Here is a 19,494-nt window from a genome sequence, read left to right as displayed (position 1 = left end):
TACTTTGCGAAGCAGAACTGGAGCTGTCAGTCATGCAGCTGTGCGTCACATTGCCTTACCAGCCGCTGAGAGGACACTGCTGCCTCACTCTGGCCCGCTTTCCCCACCACCACACTAGAAGCTTCCGCGCCGGATGATATTTTGGGCTTTCTACCGCCGCTCTCCCCTCGGGGCCTCTTTGCCATAAACAAGACACGAGGAGTGGAACTCTTTCTAAAAATCTAGTAGCTGTTGCATAATGCTACGAGCAGGATGTCTGGGGATCATCAAGTGGCTCCTAGTAGGTAAAAGATGATTCAGGACTCCTTCATGTCCAGTGACTCCATTAGCGCAGGAAGGTGGCGTTTACATCCATTAGCCCAGAATAAATGGCGGCTAAATTATTGAGAACATCTACTGCCAATCCATTAACTAAACAGGATCTGGCTGGCAGGAGACGGTTTCAACTCAACATTTCTTTTACCTACAGCTGCATTTACGTCGAAAGACTAATGTCTGTATCGAGCTCAAGCCCAAGCTGTGATCACTTCATGTTCAAGCTGTGCACTCCTTCACTAGTACTGAACAGCTACCAAGACAGAGGGACGGATGGGCCGGACTGTACGAATGTTAGACGATTCCAAAGCTAAAACATCATATCCGCCTGGAATATTAAATTAACCTTTCAGTGACATTCCCAAGATCAAGAATGAATCTCCACAGGGTGCCCAAGTCCTCCAAATTATCTGCTGTTCTCAGCTGCTCCAAGAATAAATCAGTGAATTTAACTTAAAACCGTACAACTCATAGCCAATTTCATCATGGTGCTTTGAGACTGAATGACATCGATTTCATATCACTGGAGGCTTCGCTAGAGAGCACAACACATAAATCGGTCAATGAGTAAATCTGTAAGCTGAATATTGAGTAAAACGCACAACATCCGCACACAGCAGGGATTCAGTGTCTTGCTCAGTGGCTTAAAGTCTAAACAGGGCAGCTAAAGCCATTTTCCCCTCTCGATTACCTGCTCAGTTTGAGGTTTATCCCTCCGCGCAAATATCCTTAATTTCCACTCTTACCTGATAGAATCTTCACGGAGAACTGTTTTGGACGGAGCACCAAAAATCATGACTTATTTTATTCTACGGCACTGAAAGTGTACAAAAAGTCAATAGCTTTTTATGCCTCCTGTATGCAGCCAAGACGATCTCTACCCTTGAGCAGTAAAATACCCACTGGAAACAAATATTCATTCACTTCACAATGACCATGGGTGAGGATTGCATTTGTAGGTGTATGCATGTGGGAGTGTGCGCATGAATGCTGGCCACTTTCTTTGAATGAGTGGTGTCCAGTGTGAATGGGAAGAGGTTATGGGGTGATTTACGGCCTGGATTAGCCCGTGTCTGAGCGCTGGGCGATAAAAGCCTGACCCCCGTGTCATTTGCAGCACATCACTCTCTCTTTATGTCCGTCGCCGTCATTTCTCTCCCTCTGTCCGTCTGTCGCTCCTCTTGTCTCGTGTTTGAAAATCCTTTCCTTCTTTGCTCTCCCTGGACTTCATTTCCCACATTTCGGTCCCTCCGTACGTCCGTTTCATCTCTCTCTCTCTCCTGCCTTGATGTGAAACGTTACCATTCGGCAAACGAGAGGAAATCATCAATTAGCACTGTCACATTGATGGCCAAATATAGACAAGCATCCCAGCCGCAGAGATATGTGTCATAACAACTGCACATCATGCTCAATGACAAAATGAGAACACAATTAGTCATCTTAGGGGCTAATTGTATTCTCAGACGGTGTGTTGTGGCTGGGAAAATGCAATCTGCAATGATATTTGAACTGCAGAGATGAAAAAGAAAGCATTTTATTTCAGGAGAGCTGATACGGCTGCTTGGACAGGGAGGATTTTTAGCACAGCCCAAGAGAGAGTGTATGTATTTTACTCATCACATGATTATCTAATCAAGATATAGACACATTTGAATACTGCAGCAGTTTAATATCGCTGCAATTGACGCCACGTATTCAGTTTCAGGTGCTATAGTTTTTATTTTCATATGTATTTTTATAAATGTTTTATCCAGTAATACACTACGGTCAAATTTAACCATGAACTCAAACAATCACGGCTTTATGTGCATACAGTACACACCCGCCCACCATTTATCCATGCACGCACTTGCTACACTGGATTAAAACCCCCCAGCTCCCTGATTACCTCTGAATATAGATATAGAATATGAATTGCTGTAGTGTGTACAAACAGTCTTGTGCCAAGCTGATTTCATTATTTTCTTTCATGTGAAATAGACAACCTCAGCCTCCCGAGGCTTCGTCGTGGAAATCTTCATGACAAATCAGCTGCTTTCATAGCGTTCATCCGGCGCACTATATTTGATCTCCATAAAGAGTTAAAGCCATCGACTTGGCTTTGAGGTTTGGGTCAGTCAGCTGCGCCTGGCCGAGAGGCTCACTGCATCGATTCAGTCAGAGCGAAATGCCTGTCTGATGGTTGCGTCACTGCAACAGCTCCACTTATAAAAACAGCTTTTTTAATCCAATGCCAATAAACAGACAAGGACATAGATCACTCAAAACAAAACAAAATCTAATCATGAATCAATCAACTTGTCAGATTGTTCTGTATTCCTCCCAAGGCTGGTAAAGATAAATACTGAGCAGACAGAATCTGTCAGGCTCCGTCTATAGCTCATAATATGGACAAACAGACTGACATGGAACATACTTGGTTACTAATCCAAACTCCAGGGGATCTGTGATCAGCCGTGCATTTGTCTGCATATTACATGACTAATGCTGTCAGAGATGGAGAGAGATTGCCTCAGATTGGCCAATCAAGATGGTAATTAGCTGCATTAGGCATTTCAGCGGCAAGCCAGAGCCAAAGGCAGCAGATTAAAAATGAGCTTCTGCTGATCTATATTCTGTGTGCATTCTGAGAGGAGGGAATAATAATATATACAGAGTTATAAACTCTCAAAAGAAAAGGTTCAATAAAATCCAGTTTACTATCCCCTGAAGCCAGCAGTCATTTAAAGGCATCCATAAAGCATGAGACCTGTGATCCTCACATGCTGCAGCAGTGCAGCGATGGTGTCCCAGTCAGAGTAGAGCCTAATGGCTTCAGTCAAATGCTTCTTTGTTGGAAACAATGGAAACATTTTGCTTTACAGAGAGCCAGTCTGAGTAATTCAGTTAGCCGTGTGCTGTATGAATAGCTTCAGCTTCTGCAGCACTGCAGCACTGTCTCAACACACTACGAACCCTACTATAATATGGACGAATCGGCAGAGAGCTGTATTAGTGACAAGGCAGTTTGGAGCACAGCATGCCGTTACAATTTTCCTGAATTTTCCAAAACAGGCACAAATGTGAAAATCATCCACAGAGAACTAACGGGGGTAAAATTGGCTTTGATTGGGCGCACATCTGTTCTTTCCTCTATTCATCAAGACAGATAGTTAGTACCAGTCAATTACTGCACTGCACTAACTACTACTGGTACTACTGAACTACAAGCTGACAAGTCTATAAAGTATGTCTGTGTGTGTTTGGGACTTTTAACTAACAGTTACTCCAAATCCCTCCGAAGGGTGTTGAGGTAAAACTCTGGGATTGTAAAATGATTTATATGAAACAATAATAATCATCCAAAACAATGTGATAGTGAAGGCAAATCAGACATTTCCTGAATTTGTATGTTTGGTGATTATTCTGTTTTCATTCATTTTGTCTGTGATGTTCCTAATTGCCATGTGAGAATAAGTACAATCATTTAGATGATAGAGGCCTGCGTCTTTTTGTAGAAAGAATAAAGAAAGAACTGGGCTTGAATGAAAGTCAAGAATGAACCCCTTTAAAACAACATCAAAAATGTCACAGTAAAATTTTAATAAAAGTCCTTAAATCAAGCCTCAATGAGGACATACAACAATTTAGTGTTGTGGGTCAGTAACTTCAGTAACTTGAGCAGATAACTTTGACAAAGCTGCACTCAACAATGGTTATCTGACAATAATATTAACTATACACAAAAAACATTAGACCAGAGGGAAACAGTGTTTTGCCAGTTAGTCAGATTTTACTACCCAACACTTGCCTGGACTGACTAAACTATCCCTTAACAAGATTATTCTGCCTCCTGTGCATCACTTTGGGTTCAAGCTCCTACTGACACTGTTACAAGATGCTCTGTGCAGACGGATGCTTTTGGTCGGATGCTGGTTAGTGCAAAAATAATGACTAACACAACAAATTAAGCAGTCTTCACACCTATTTCATTAGTTTGCTTTAAAGCTTTGTTAATCTGGGGAAAGTTGACTGAGTGCCGAGGCTCTTTTTTTCCTCACTACACAGGTTTTAGCACAGACCTTTACTGTTTACTTTCATTTGTGTGTTTGTCAAGGACAATCCCCATTAATCAACATTAAAGCCATAAATGAGCTAATGCTTGTTTTAAAATGTGCTAAAGCTAATTTCCATCTGTGGCCATTCACCAGGTGTTGTGATACACATTACAATAAATATTTCCTGTCGTTGCCGTCCTTTCAGTGCTTATTCACCTGCCTCGACGTGTATTCCCAGCCGATTAGGGGCTTTGGGCTGCCAACATGCCGGACACGTTTTCTAAGCAATAACAAATGCAATGGAGAGAACAGCACCTCTGGGTTTCATCTGGTTGATTACCTCAATGGTGCTTATGAGAATTTGGCAGCTCCAGTGAAGCGCCACAGTGGAGCGGACGTGGCCGCGCTACAGTACATGATGTGCCCTATTGGATACCTGTGATAGAGGCTGGCCGGGCAGCAGCTGGCAACAGGAGGCGGGCACCAGATGACTGCTCTCAGCGCTGGGAACAAAACAAGCAGCTGAGGGAGCGGAGGGTGGGTTGGCCCTGTCTTTAAAGGAAGCCAGGCTATGATTATCACTGTGCAAAACGGGGCCACAAAATGCTGCTAATATAACCAGGCCAGCTAGCTAACGCTTGATGCTAATTAACCACTGCCACCTGCAGCTCACGGCTTAATACCAATTCCAACGCTGAATGAGCCATCAATCTATTATTACAGTGCAATACTGTATATTCTTATTACGCCATGATGCATTCATGTCAGGATTGAAGGATAAACCTCTTGGGATTATTTTCAAGCATCCTTAAAACATGTGAAATACAGATTAGCAATAAAGCACAATGAAAACAAGCACACAAAAAAATCACCTCTCTTCTGAAACAGCACATATCACATTTCTATATGTAGGATTATACTTTTTAACCCTCCAGAGTCTTGGGGTAAAATGGCCGTTTTTTTACTACTTTTCATTTTACCTTTGTGTTTCCCATTAAAACTGTTTAGCTTGCTTTCTTTGTGTTTGTGTATTTGACGCCGACGGGCGGTCCGAGACTCTGAAGAGTTAAAGCATTTTTGTCAGTAAACCTATTAAAAAGAGCCTGTGGAACCTGTTAAGTGTTTATGATATTGCAAATGAATTCAAACGTATACTTGAACTCTGGAAAAAGACAAGTGAAGTTTTCTAAATTTCACTTTTATGAATCTCCATTGAATCCTTATTTTTATCTGGCATTCTGAACAACATGCCACCCAGGGCTGAGGGTGAGGTGCCACGCCGCATGTGTCTCGCTATCTTTTGCCATCTTGGTGCTCTTTTATATTTCCTGGCCAGTTTTCTACTTTTACAGCATCCCGGGTACCAGACTTTTATTGAATGATGTATTTCTTCTGATTACAGTTCAAGAAATCCTGCAATGCAACTAAGTAATTCCTGCAGGGCTTAATAACTCCGCAGCTTTTTCATATCCAGGCTGTGGAGGACGGACTGAAGCGGTATGCGCTTCCACCGTCGGTGCAAATGTCCGAGTTGAGCTCAGCCATCCAATAATAGCGATATCATCTGAGAGCGCAATCCTTAAATTCTATCTATGTATGTGTGTATTGAAGTGTCTGTACTGAGGGACTCCAGGAGGTTACTTGATGAAACACCTTTTTTTCTTTCTCTAGCCTTCCTTTGTGAACTTTTTCTCTATTTTTGTGTCCCAGAGTTCCTCTGATGAACCTGAGACACCTGCTGCATTCAGCTGCACTTTATATGTACAGACCGCAACAGCAGCCACAGAAAAAGCCACAGGGCGGACACTTCTAGGAGAGAGACTCCTCGAACATGTCAAGCAGGTCAACTGACAGTAACCTCAATACACAAAAACACAGTGGAGAAACAGACATCTCTGCTGCTTCTGTGATGTCGCCCCAGCGGTTTGAATTTGGAGAGTTTGACACCAGGATGCCATTAAAAGTTATCTAAAAGACATTCATGGTTTTGTTTCAACTTCATCAGGTGGACTTTTATCACAACCTTCAAATATCAGAGGTGATGTCTCAAGTTGCGTAGTTATCTGCAGGTAAAACAGTGAAATGTAATGCTTTTTTTTTCTCCGCAATGTTCAAGTGTTTCTTTTCACAGAAATTTGTTTGTGTGGCCTCGTTTTTAAGATGTCAGTCACGCTACCAGATGGTCAGAGGTTTAATATCCTGTCACTCTATGCTCACTTTGAAACTGCAAATACACAGCGTAGTGCCACCGCAAGGCTGGGACACATTATATCATGTTTAAGTGGCACACTAGGCCAGGCTTAATTATTTCAAGCATCTTTGGCTCATTCACTGCCAAACAATGTCAACCCAACCCCCCACTGCCCCCTGCAGCGCTGCCTAGATATTTCTTGGCCATCACACCATATTCTCTAACACTGGACATGTGATTAGGAGTGACATTATAAAGTGCAATGCTGCGAAGCACCTGAGTCACATCAGCAGGCTGGATGTGGGCTCTCTGCAGGGGAGCGAGGGGAAGCTGCCATGTCTGCCACAGAGAGGAGGAAGTTGCAGACAGTTTGGGCAGATGCGGTTATGGAGAGACACAGAGGATAAACTCCTTGGAGAGTGTGAGCAAGTCATTATATTTCACCTTCAAAACCGAGGATTTTATCCCTGTCCTTGTCACACGATGCTTTTGGTGTAGGAAGAAAATGATATATAGGTCGTTTGTTGATGCTATAAAAAGCTCTACTGTTGAGCTGAAACTCATTTGAGTGGATGCATATGTGGTCCTGGAGGTGGCCGGGGGGCAGAGGCAGACATCTGCTCTTAGAGACTCGCTCAATGGCTTGTGCCACTGACATGATGACTACGCTTCCTAGGTAGTGTGGGCAATGTTAGCGATCAAAATAAAACAAGTCATACAGCTCAGTTCTCCAGAACACCACGCATTACTCCATAAAGGTTTTGACTGTCTTGCCTCCACCAGGTTGGTATTTAAGGTTGTTTAGGGTCTCTTACACAGTCCATTATAGAAGAGTGTACAAAATTGAGTTAGTTTAATTATTGATTAGTATAGTAATTGTCAAATCTCTAAAATGTAAGAAATTTTGAAAAAAAAACATGAAATTACATCTTTAAATGTCTTTAAAGACTTAGCTCACAATGACATAAAAAATAAAACATCATAGAAGAAGAATCACAAATAGCATTAGAAATTACACCAATGATACTAGCAATAAGTGGTGCTTTAAAGAGCCGTGCTTACAACTACACAGATGTGAGGTATTTAGGAGCAGCGAGTGCAGTGATTTTAATGACAGCGTCTGCAGATGTGTTACGCTGAGGAAGTTGTCTTTGCACAGTTCATTACACCACTTTATAGGTGGGAGCTGCGACGCAGCGAAGCAACCAGGACATCATGGGATCGGCTCTCTTAGGAGTCCTTGAACAAGATTCTCAGTCAGCGCCAAGAGCCTGTGACATCATGCTCTATTTCTGGCTTTCAAGTGGAGCATTCAGAAGCTAAAAGGTATCCATTAATGGGGACCAGCTGCATGGTCGGAAACGCCACTCCGTACCAGAGACCTGGTCTTAGGAGTTGAGAGCAGCTGCCAAACCCCACAAAATCAAATTACTGCTAGTCTTTTTCGACATGTCTTCAGGACATTGTGTCAGCACTGTTAGAAATAAAAGTCAGCCTAATTCCTCATTGACCAGCCTACATTTGCTGCAGAGTTATGGTTAAGTAATCACGTCTTAACTAGTTATTAAAGAGAAAATGGCTAATTCAAGTCTTACTGTGGGCACAAAGAGCAACTGGTAAAACTGAGGAGGTAATATTAATCAATGGCGAAGGCAAAATAAACAGATGTAGTGGCTTTTGGAGGGAGGATTACATTTCCAGGTCGGCACTGCGAGGAGCACTAAGTATTGGTCATAACCTCATTTCACTCTGCTCACTTAAGTGGCTCTCAAGGGACCAGTTTTCTAATTCATTCGGGCAAAGGCAGCAAGCAGCAGCCTGAGTACGAGTGTGAGTGTGTATCTGGGTGTGTGTTAACTAAGATTAGAGAGTTTCTGTATTTCTCGCCTTAGGTTCTGAGTCATGCACAAGTTCTACCCACAGTGATGTAAACTCCAACACCCTCGCCGCCACCCCTCCATTCCACCCTCACTAATACCGCTCACACACGTGCACTTTCCCTCACTGGAGGAGATGACGTCAAAGTGTTCGCTGTGTGTCTACCTACGCTCTGTCATTTCCGAAACGCAAATGATTCATCATTTAACGTTACTGGGGACACAAAAAAAATGTCAAGTAAATGCTGCAATGTATCTCACTGCTTACTTAAAAGTGGAAAAGAGGCTTAATTTAGATCATCAGATCCACACAGGCCAGAGGCTCAGTTAGATCGACTGATAGAGGACACTTGATGGCACAGAATGGTGATAAATATCCATCCATCCATCCATCCATCTATTGTCTATACTGCTTAGTCTTCAGGGTCGTGGGGGGGGGGGGGGGGGGGGGGGGGCTGGAGCCAATCCCAGCTGACATTGGGCGAGAGGTGGGGTACACCCTGGCCCTCCATGTCTTAAACAAACTTGTTATCTGCACTTATTTTGTTGAATGGGCTGACGTCCTAAACCATCAACCAACAGCATAAAAACTGGTTACAAGGGATTTATTCCTAACCGTTTCCTTTTGTGTGCGTCATTGGCTACATCAGCAAACGTTCTGATGACGTCTTACTGAGGATTGCTGTGCAGACATTCCCAAATCAGAAGCCCTGCATTAACTAATGCCTATTATTCAAAGATTTGGAGGAGTACAGAAAGTCCAGGTATGCACTCTGGAGAGCTGTTAGCAGGGCAAAGAGACAATATAAGGACAAAGTGCCCGAGTTCCAAACTTGGTGGGCTGAATTAGAAACTCTAATGGACAACAAGCCGTGCTGAGATAGTGTCTGCTTCTCTCCCAGATGAACTGAGCAGTTTCAACAAGAGCAGCTCGAGGTACAAAAGGTCCAGGACCCCTGCTGGTCACATCCAGTGCAGGTCTTTCAAAAGGATTAATCCACACAAGGCGCCTGGACCCGATGGCATCTCTGGGTGAGCTCTCAAGGTGCATGCAGATCGACTGGAGACAGACATTTTCAACCCTTAACTGCTCCAGTCACTAGTCTCCACATGTTTTAAGAAGACCACAACCATCCCTGTCCCCAAAAAGACTAAAGCCAAGAAGCAATACGGAGAGGGACACTCTCCCATCTCCATCAATGGACCACAGTGGAGACAAACAACAGGTTCAAGGTCCTTGGGGTCCACATCAGTGAGGACCTGACCTGTACTCATCAAGCAAACACCACCGCAACAAAGACGAGACGTCGGCTGTTCTTCCTCCACAGGCTGCAGTTGCTCAACAGGGACTGAGGATGAACATGGATTTAGAGTATCCTGACTGCCAAACTGCTGCTCAGACTGCTCATCACATCACCAGGACCAAAATACTGTGTGTGTATATATATACACACACACACACACACACACACACACACGTATATACATATATATATATATATATGTATGTATATATGTACATATGTACAGTACACACACACACATATATATATATATGTATATGTATATGTATATGTATATATGTATATATGTATGTATATATGTATATATGTATGTATATATGTACAGTACATATATATATATATATATATACACACACACACACAAATTTCACAAAATGTCCACCTGTTTGTAGACCTTGTAAGACCAAATGATGCGTCTTTGTCAAGGTGTTGCTGTATTTACAGCATGTGTGGAAGGTCTCGCCATTTCCAACTCTGCAGCAGCACTCCAACAGTCAACAGTCAGACCAAACTGGAGATAAATATCTGAGCCATAGGCATCTATGGGGTAATCACTTAACTAAAATGGAGAAACACAAGTCAGTCTTACAAGCCAAAGGCAGCAGCAACTGCTGTAAATTGTGAGAAGTTTTCAGCTATGAAGTCAATAGCAGCAAATTTGTAATCAATATCCTGCTTGGGCTTAGGCATACACCTTCACTCACATTCCCAGCTTCCCTTCCGACTTTTCAGCTTCATATTGGACACTATGGACCGACAGCTACACAAAAATCTTGAACTCCTTGGATCAAATACTGGGTTTTCAGATTTTAGGCAACCATGAGCACATGCTTCCATTTCTACACAGTATGTGTCATCTGTGTAGGGAGCCTCTTTTTAAAATTGATGTGGATGTGTGAAGAAACCTAGATTAAAAATGAATACCTTGCAAACGCCAACTAAATGCAGAACCAAATATTTCATTCTACTACGAGGTCTGTCATGCTTGAGTAATTACTTCCTGTCTGTATCATCTCCGCTGTGCTGCAGAAAGCCTGAACGACTGGTGATTCGATTCTTAGCATGTGGTGTGATCTAGGAACAAGCCATTTTCCTGAGCATCACTGAGATTCTTGATGATGAGAACTGATTCAAGTATTTTATTACAAATATCCTAAGCCTAGTAGTAAATCAGTAGTGAGTGTATCTTCTAATCTAACATTTTTACGTGATGTTTATGACGGACAACATGTACGGTGTATGACAATGTACGGTACATCACAATGACTGCATGGCCAGCGTGACACAAATATTAAAAAAGCTGGCAAAGAGCTAGTCACCAATTGCTACAATGAGCTCTCTGCTAATTTGCAAGCATAAATCTGCTGGATACTGTCATTCAAACTATAGATTGTAATTCCACATTTTTTATATGCCCACTGTAAGGAAACTATTTTAATAGTTCCGTGCTGGATTCAGACATGTGTAGCTACTTATATGAGCCAGAATACGGTGCGGAGGAATTATGGCTTTATGGAGGAGGAAGAGGCTGCAACAGCCGAGAGTCAAGCACTGCCAGGAGGTGAGGACAGCGGCACAGTGAATTCTGGTTTTCAAACTTTTAAGCAAAAGAGAGCACCATAGCTGTTTTTCACCAATTTAAAAAATATTTGCACCTTTCTACTGCACAGAGAGCCCAGTTTTATCTTCAGCCCAGCTGAAATTTCTTCTTCTGAAAAGGTGTTTCATCACTTCATTCATTCATTCAATCATTACGTCTTCAGGGACAAATGTTATTTGTACACTGGTTTCTTGTGGAGAAATTGATCGGGTGAACTACAGTGAACCAAAGCTGTCCCAAAGGTGATTCCGGGGTGATTCCTAGGTCACTAGGAGGAATTTCTCAAAGCTCAAAAAGACAGCTAAAGTGCATGGCAACTCTTTTAAATGGTGTAACATTTGCCTGACTTCAACTTCAATTTTAAATTCTTAATGTGATCTTAGAGTACCCTAAAGAAGACTTTGTATGCAGGCAGCTGCTCTATCCTTGTTAGGCTGATCTACTGTTCCTGCAACTTTGTGACTTTACAGCACTCTGGTGCCCTACTGTGCTGTTCATTAGAGAGATAATTACATCTGCAGGAGATCCTTCTGCACTGTCTTGTCACCTTGGCATGGCTGATCAGAACCCCTGCCTCGCTCCCTTCTTTAGTTTTCCCCTGCCTTCCCGCTGTCAGACAACGGTCAAGCAGCATCCAGTGATGATTCATCCGGAGGAGGGCTAGATTTGTGTCCCTAATCAGACCCTAAACTTTCAAGGGTATTGATCAAGCATCTCTGTCAGAGCCATTACAGACACTTGATGTATACTGTGTGTGCCAAGGGCTGCTCCCTGCTTCTGTCAATGAGGAGAAGATTAAAGGGAGAAAAGGAATTAAGGGACGAGAGGAAAAACAAGGCTTTGGGGGTAAATCGAGCAGAAAAGAACGAGAAAGGTTTTAGTTTTCAAATCAATGCTTGCGAGACAGGAAAACTGGAAAATACGCACCATTGTCTATCAGCCTGTGAGTCTATCAGACAAAAGAAAGCCATGCACAAGACATGGGTAAGTGCACTACCCGTGTTATTTTATCAAACACACACGCAAAGTCTACAGACATAATCATGCCATTTATGACATATTATCATGTATTCTGCAGCTAATGAGCTTGCCAACTTAAGGAAAGGTAAACTCCTTTGCAGCTCATTCTCGCTCGTCTTTGCAGCAGTGTCCTCCTCTCTTCGGGCCACGCATCAACCACACATCTAGCCTGCAGGCGGCGTGAACTGGGGCACAAACAATAACAGTAATCATGGAAAATCATGTGCTGCTCTGGCGGAGGAGACCAGCTGACTGGCTGACTGCTGGAGCCCAGAGGGCCTCCTGTACAAGCAACAGAGAGACATGGAAGGGGTGGAGGGGGTGGAGGGAGTGGAGCAGTGAGAGGGAAAAAAAAACCAAAAAAAACAAAACATCAGAAAGCAAAGAGGAGAAGGATTCACCTCTCATTCCCTCTTCACGACAAGCTTAGTCATCTTCGTTTCCACGTTCGGCCCTTGTCAGGGAGCTTCACCATCTCCCGCCCCCCCCCCACCTCATACCCACCGCCGTGCCACCCTCTCCTTGTTCACTACTCACCCCCGTGGAGGTCCACAGAATGGTACATTCCATGAATACCAACACTCGTTTGGCGATATTGGCTGAAGCTTTAAGAGGGATGGGAGGACATGGCCGTGCTCCTGTGGCCACATTCTTTGACGAATGGCTGTGTCATGTATGATTAGTAAGCCCAGGGGTGGAGGGGTGGATCACCAACTTAAAGCAGGGTGCTAATGACGAGACACCAGACATGTACGTAGCGCCTACCGTTCAGATAAATGCACTACCACCCTAATTACTCATCTTTAAATTAAACTGTAATTGCTGTGTGAAATCAAAGCATGCTGCCAAGCTCAATCACTCGTTTGGATAAAAGACCTTACAGGAAAGTCACTGTTGTAATTTCCACTGAAGCCAGTATGACGGTCCTGAATGAGCAAGCCACAGATCAATGGGCTGCTCTGTACAGTAATCTAGAGCTGTCTTAGCTTTCATTACAACATTGGTGTGTGAGTGATCAATTGGCCAGTATCTCATTACCGTCCGGTGGGGCAGAGAAAGCATTCGGATCAACGTCTGGGGAGCTTTTTGTCCCGAGAGTCCAGTAGGTGAGATTTACACTTCCACAGTGACCAACACACCATCCTATGATTTAAGGTTATCACTACATTCTTTGTTATTACGTTTCTGAACATAAATCTGAATGAAAACGGAGACGATAGAAATGTGTGAGTGTTTAGTATGATCGATTTCAGTTCTCACAAGATAAATGTAATCTTTTTAATCATAAATCAAAGTTAAGCCCTGTTAAAGGGAGATTACACAGTTTAAAAGTATGACTGATACACAGCTGTAAATCGCGGAGCAGGGACTGTGATGTTGTGTAAACCTGCTCTCTTCACAGGCTGGTCGAGTCTAGTTTTATGGCCTTTTTGTTGCGTATTTGGCAAACAAAAATGGTGACCCACCTCACATTTACCGCCTTGCAGAGCTTGTACAATTGTCATTTCATCTGATTTTCTTCCCTTTATGACACCTAAAGGTCAACTGAGCGTCTGGTGTTCCCTTCTAGCTTAAATACACCTGCTGACCAGCCCGGATCCCAAATGCCATGGCCATAATGAAAGAAAAGCATAACTCAGTGCCGTCATACACTATGTTGACCTGACTTTGCTCTTTTTCGCTAACCATTGCTAGGTAAAGTGGCACTCTGGCTCCCCGTAGTTCGCTTAAGCAAATTAAATCATTTCCGTTTCCAGAGCATCTCCTCTGTATGACTAAAACTGAGATCCGTGTGTGTGGAAGACTACGGCCTGGTGCCAGCAACCAGGATCAGCAGGAGCGGAAGCTGCTGCTGAGAACATCATCTGCAGCAGCAGCCTTCATGAGACCATGTTTGGCAACAGTAAACAAACAGCATGGGGAGAAGGCTCCCGTAGCCCCTCAGGGCCCTTAGAGTACAGTAACGCACAGCTGAGTGCTCCGGAGAACGCTGCCTGTCTGCCAGCTTGCCTGCCTGTGTCACGATACAGGGGGCGTTGGGGGATGGGAGGAGGGTCACATGTGCGGCGTGCTGCAGGCTCTGGGCTGTGTGCACGCTCTGCGCGTCTTTCCTTATCTCTTTCTCTGAACTGAGTCCATCGAGTGCTGGGGCGAGCAGAGATTCACCACAGCAGAGGAAACAAGCCAGAATAATGCAAGACACGTAAAAAAAAACACCGGGCTTTCAGATGACAGTGGTACTCTTCATTTCCCAGAGAGGCTTATGGTTAGAGTACAAATTGCTCACCCTGTGCAACAAAAACAGTGCATAAAGGAGCATTCCACTTAAAAGGCTAATGTATTATCACCACCTGTTGACTTGAAAAGTTACTTGAAATCACCAAATACTCCAAACACACCACATCCTGTGGTACTTCGGAACTACGAGTAGGCAATGTATTTATTATACATGGATGATTTCAGTTTCTATGGGTGTTTCGCTCTGTTTTGACACTTTTTTGACTCTTGATTGCCACTGGAATACACTTTTCAAACCCACAAAATATTCCTTTATATACACTGTTCAAGTCGGAAACATTTTAGTGTCAATTTCCACAAAACATGTCATGCAGCAATGGGCAGTTGACCCACGTACAGCTAATGGTTCTCTCTGCCATTCTTCTGCTCTATAATAAGACGGCCTGATGAAATGTAGAGAGAGAAGACGAGGGACAGTGGGCGAGGAGGGGAGGAATTTCAGGGACGGGACAGGAGCACTGTTGCATTGTTATGCATGTAAAGGGGGATGCGGGGTTGCCTGGAAGCGTCAAGCGGGGATGGCGAATGTCACTCCGATCAGTCGAAAGTGTCATGACGAGTAGCGGAGCCGTGACCTCTGATGGAGAGAGGGGGAGAAAAACGGAGGAGAAGAGGGAGACACAAGGCAAAGCGCAACATAACAGAAAAGGCAGTGACAGCAGAAACAGAGAGAGGGAGGGAGGGAGGGAAAGGAGGGGGAAGAAGACAGAGAGGGAGGGAAGTTTGTGGTGGGCCAACGCCTAATCCTGCCAGCGCTCCGGGCTTCAGGAACAGAGGAGCGATATCAGCAAAGACACATTCACAGGCTGTCTATCGCCTAAATGAGGCCACTTCTGTCTTTATAAAAGAAGCTCTGCTGCTTCTTTTCTCATTCGCCACCTCCTCTGCAATCACACACAGAGTGGAGAAAGACCTGGAAGCTATCTGTTGCCCTCTTTAAGAATCCCAATATATGATCATCTGAGCGTTGTTCCACACTGCTGGACCCCTAAAATCACTGCAAAATGACATTTGCGTTAAGGAGTCCTGCTCTAAAAGAAGTGTCAGATGCGGTAAAATCATTACGGCCAAATCAAGAACAGACACATCCATAGCACACCACCACAAAGGCGACGACTGCTTCTGTGAAATAAGTTCATCCTTATTGTCCGAAAAGGCAGAAGCTCCGACTCTTATCTGCCGCATATTAAACAGAGACACAACACTTTCCCTTTTGCTAAATCGGTCTGTATAATTATTAAGCTCTAACAAACCTCTTCATGAGCCATTAGAGTAATGTTGATATCATGCAGGCCAATGAGAAGCCACCTGATTAATTAATGGAACCGTTTGCGCTCGGAGTTCGCTAGAAGGATCCCAAATCGCCGCAGTGACATCTAATTTAAGGCGAGTGCCAGGAAAAGCACCAGAACGGTATGTCAGCTCTGTCATTTCACAATGACAACCAATACATCACCACAGTGCCACCACAGAGCCCTTACTGCCGGTGGACATCAGTGAAATTGTCTGATAATGGAAATGTTATTTCACTTTGGCAGCCCTGGGTGCTTTCTCTTGAAATGAAATAGTGGGAATGTTTGGACAGGGAAGGAAGATGGGCTCAAATTTATTATTCTAACAAGAATAGGGAATGACATGTATTCAAATATGGGGCAAGAGATTGGTGCCTTTTTTTTGCTCTGTTGTATTCGGAATGTAAAATCTATGAACACCATTTTGTGATATATTATGTCTACCGGGTAACTTCTGAGGAGGATAAAAGCCCTGAGGTGGGAGAGCTGGAGAAAACATAAGCCAGAGTTCAAACCTACAGTCTACAGCAAAGCCAGTCTTTGGTAAAGGCATATTTATAACATCCCAACACGCACACTTCCAACGACCTGTTCCACAAGTCATGAGGAGGTGTAAGTAGGTTAATTCAAATTATTCTAAAGGCCATGGGGCAAGAGGAAAAAAAGCAAATATTGAAATGGTTTTCTGGCTGGATTAATTCAAAACAGGAAGTATCATTTTAACACCTCAAACCCCTTTTAAGCTGTAATGTGAGATCACACCAAAGCTAATACAGACACAGTGTGTGCCTCGCCTGTGTCTCTGAAACCATGCGGATTACTGTGCTATCTGTGGGCACCGCCTGCGAACAAAGTCCTCCTCTCTCCGCCAGCAAACCTCCAGAGTCTTCTGGAAACAAGAGTGGGGAGCGTGTGTGACTGGAATTACTGACACACTTTTAGAAAGTGCTAATCTCCGTTTAACTGTAGGAATTATTACGCAAGGCTTGCCTTTTTTTCACTTATTGCTACAAAAAAAACGAACAGAGCACACCAAATTTCCAATGCGTTTCATTGATTCGACTGCAAACGAGCCTGCAGTGTCATACAACAAACATGACATGACTGAATGCGACTTGTGACTAGGACTGTAAATACCAATCACTTAGCAGGTTTTGTTCGGGGGTGTCATAGACATGATGATGCAATTGAAGACGTTTGAGCCGGGTTACACACAGCACCGCAGCACCACTACAAGAACCGTATCAAAAACAATATCTTAAAAAACACACTACTACACGATTTGTCCAACTAGAAAACATTTGGGTAATTAGACCCCACTTCCCAAATGTTAACACTCTCTTTAACCATAAACTCTCTTGCATGATTTAATTTGGACACAGTGATTTCATTTGGAGTTAGCGGGAGTCAGTGAGTTGGAAAATTTTTCAAAGTAATGGCACTGGAAGACATGTGTGACACAATGTTTGTGCAATGTTCATTTAAGCATAACACACTGATGTACTGCAAATTAAAAGATAATTACCCAAAGTTTCGATGCCGGGTACTGCTGGGGAAGAATATATTTAACATTGCTCTCATTGCAACTTGCAGTTCATCCAGTAAAGGGGTTTAGAGGAATTTAAATGAGGTGTGCAGGTGCTGGACTCTTTATTAGATTGTTTGCTCGCTTACACTTGTTTATTTCAGTGAACTTTGTAAAGCACTATGAGACACTCTGTTGTGATATTGGGCTATGCAAAATAAATTGAATTGAATTGAATACATTCACATACCATGTGACAAGGCACTACAGAAACAAAAGTGGTGGGAGATTCAAAGAGTTCAAAAGTCAGATGTACTTTGTGGGCAAAATGTACCAAACATTTAAGTAAAAATCAATCACATCCACACAGATAAAGTTAGTCAAAGACTGTCAAACAGTCAGTAAGGCCAAAAATACCACAAAAATAATCCTTAAAAAGCATCATAGGCGACAGTGCTGTGGCTTACCTGTGGCAGGGCGGAGCTGAGCTGGCGCTGCAGAGAGTCACGGTCGTAGATGACGTCCTGAAGATGCTGCTGGGCCAGGCCGAGGCTCTCCTGGGTCTCCCTCAGCGTGTCCAGCAGGCGGTCCCTCTCGTCCAGCATGTTGACCATCAGCTGCTCAAAGTGGGAGTCCGGGTCCGAGGCGCTGCTCTGAGAGCCGCGCTGGCTCAGCGCCGTGTCCTCGCTGATGGTGGGCATCACCTCGCACATCATCTTGGCGCTGTCGGGGAGGAGGGGGACCAGAGATCAGACAGACTGATGCGAAGACGGTGTTGCAGTTTAACCAGTGAAGTGGTAGTGCTGATGTAGCAGCGAGTCAAGTAAGTCAAGACTTTCAAGTTAGACTTATGTATGACTGCTTATCATCACATATGACATACAGTACAACTCAATTGCTAGATTGACTTTGATGGAATTTCCTCTCAAGTTAGGGCTGCCTGCCACGGGCCAATGAACTGTATATCCTGATTAAAGTGTTTCAGCTGCAAACATCATGTACTATAACTTGCAACCTGTGTGTATCTGTACATCTAATATTCTTTTCTCCTCTTCTCTGCTTCTCTGTTGGCCCCTCAGAGGAGGAAATTAGCTTCCATTTGATAGCCTCAGTCTAAAGTAGTCCACTAACTGAACCCGAAGTATACACAGGAAACCATCTGAAACACATTCAACAGCAAGAGGCAGCATTATGTAATAGATGGTAATATTGATAAGTATCAGTTCACTTCACAAGCTGAAACAGTGAATTGAGTGTGAAGGGGGACTCTCTCTAGGTTTGCTATCAAAAGGTACCTATAACTATGACAGCAACATAAAAGCCGGATTAATCTCCCGCGAACAGTAAAGCGTATTGTTCCATATTATCTGAGGTGGGAATTAGGTTTCAGTTTTCTTTACCAACATATTGCTCTTCAGGGGGCTGCACAAATCCCATCATAAAGCCGGTTAGGCAGCACACTTTTCCATTACCGAAAAAAGGCTGAAAAAAGTTGGTCAAATTTATGAACATCAAGGCTAAAAGTGAGGCCACTTCTGACGGGCAACATTAAATCATTCAGGCTTTATCACCGACTGGTCTGTGATTACTTTTGAGTTTGATCTAGAATACTTTTTCCAAAATCTTTTGGCTCGTGAACATGGATGGATTACTGAATGGGCCAACCAGGCCCAAGCCCAGGCCCAGGGGCCCAAGGGCTCAGGGGGCTCCTAAGCCAGAGCCTATGCGTGAAAGTTATTAACTTTGGATTTTTTGTTGCATAGCCTACTCAAAGAGCTGAATTATTCAAGTCAATAACAGAGGCCCAAAGGTCATATTGAAAGACATCCACTGTGAATATACCGCAAGAAAGGCACATTTGAACTGAGTTTTATCTCCTCAGTTTATCGATAGGATTTTAGAGAAGTATGTCATGCAATGTGGGGCTTCAACTCTAAGGGGAGAAATCCAAAAAGCAAGTGCAAATCAACAGAATCAGGGGGCGGGAACTGTATCATAATCCACATATGCTTGTAATCATTTCTAAACAAGC

At 43.6% G+C, this 19,494-nt stretch overlaps 1 protein-coding gene across 1 annotated transcript in view; it reads right to left on the bottom strand.

Annotated features, from left to right (window-relative positions):
• The window catches only part of ppfia2 (PTPRF interacting protein alpha 2), a 136,392-nt gene extending 118,214 nt beyond the window's left edge, over window positions 1-18,178 (bottom strand). Inside the window, exon 1 of the mRNA XM_070853448.1 lies at window positions 17,930-18,178. Coding sequence (XP_070709549.1) covers window positions 17,930-18,178 — 249 coding nt within the window. The remainder of the gene's footprint in view (window positions 1-17,929) is intronic.
• Window positions 18,179-19,494: the final 1,316 nt, after the last annotated feature.

This window comes from Pempheris klunzingeri, chromosome 22, assembly GCF_042242105.1.
Source record: "Pempheris klunzingeri isolate RE-2024b chromosome 22, fPemKlu1.hap1, whole genome shotgun sequence".
Lineage (NCBI taxonomy): Eukaryota > Metazoa > Chordata > Actinopteri > Acropomatiformes > Pempheridae > Pempheris > Pempheris klunzingeri.
Note: the sequence above shows the minus strand (reverse complement) of the source record. Positions and strands in the feature narration are given on the sequence as shown.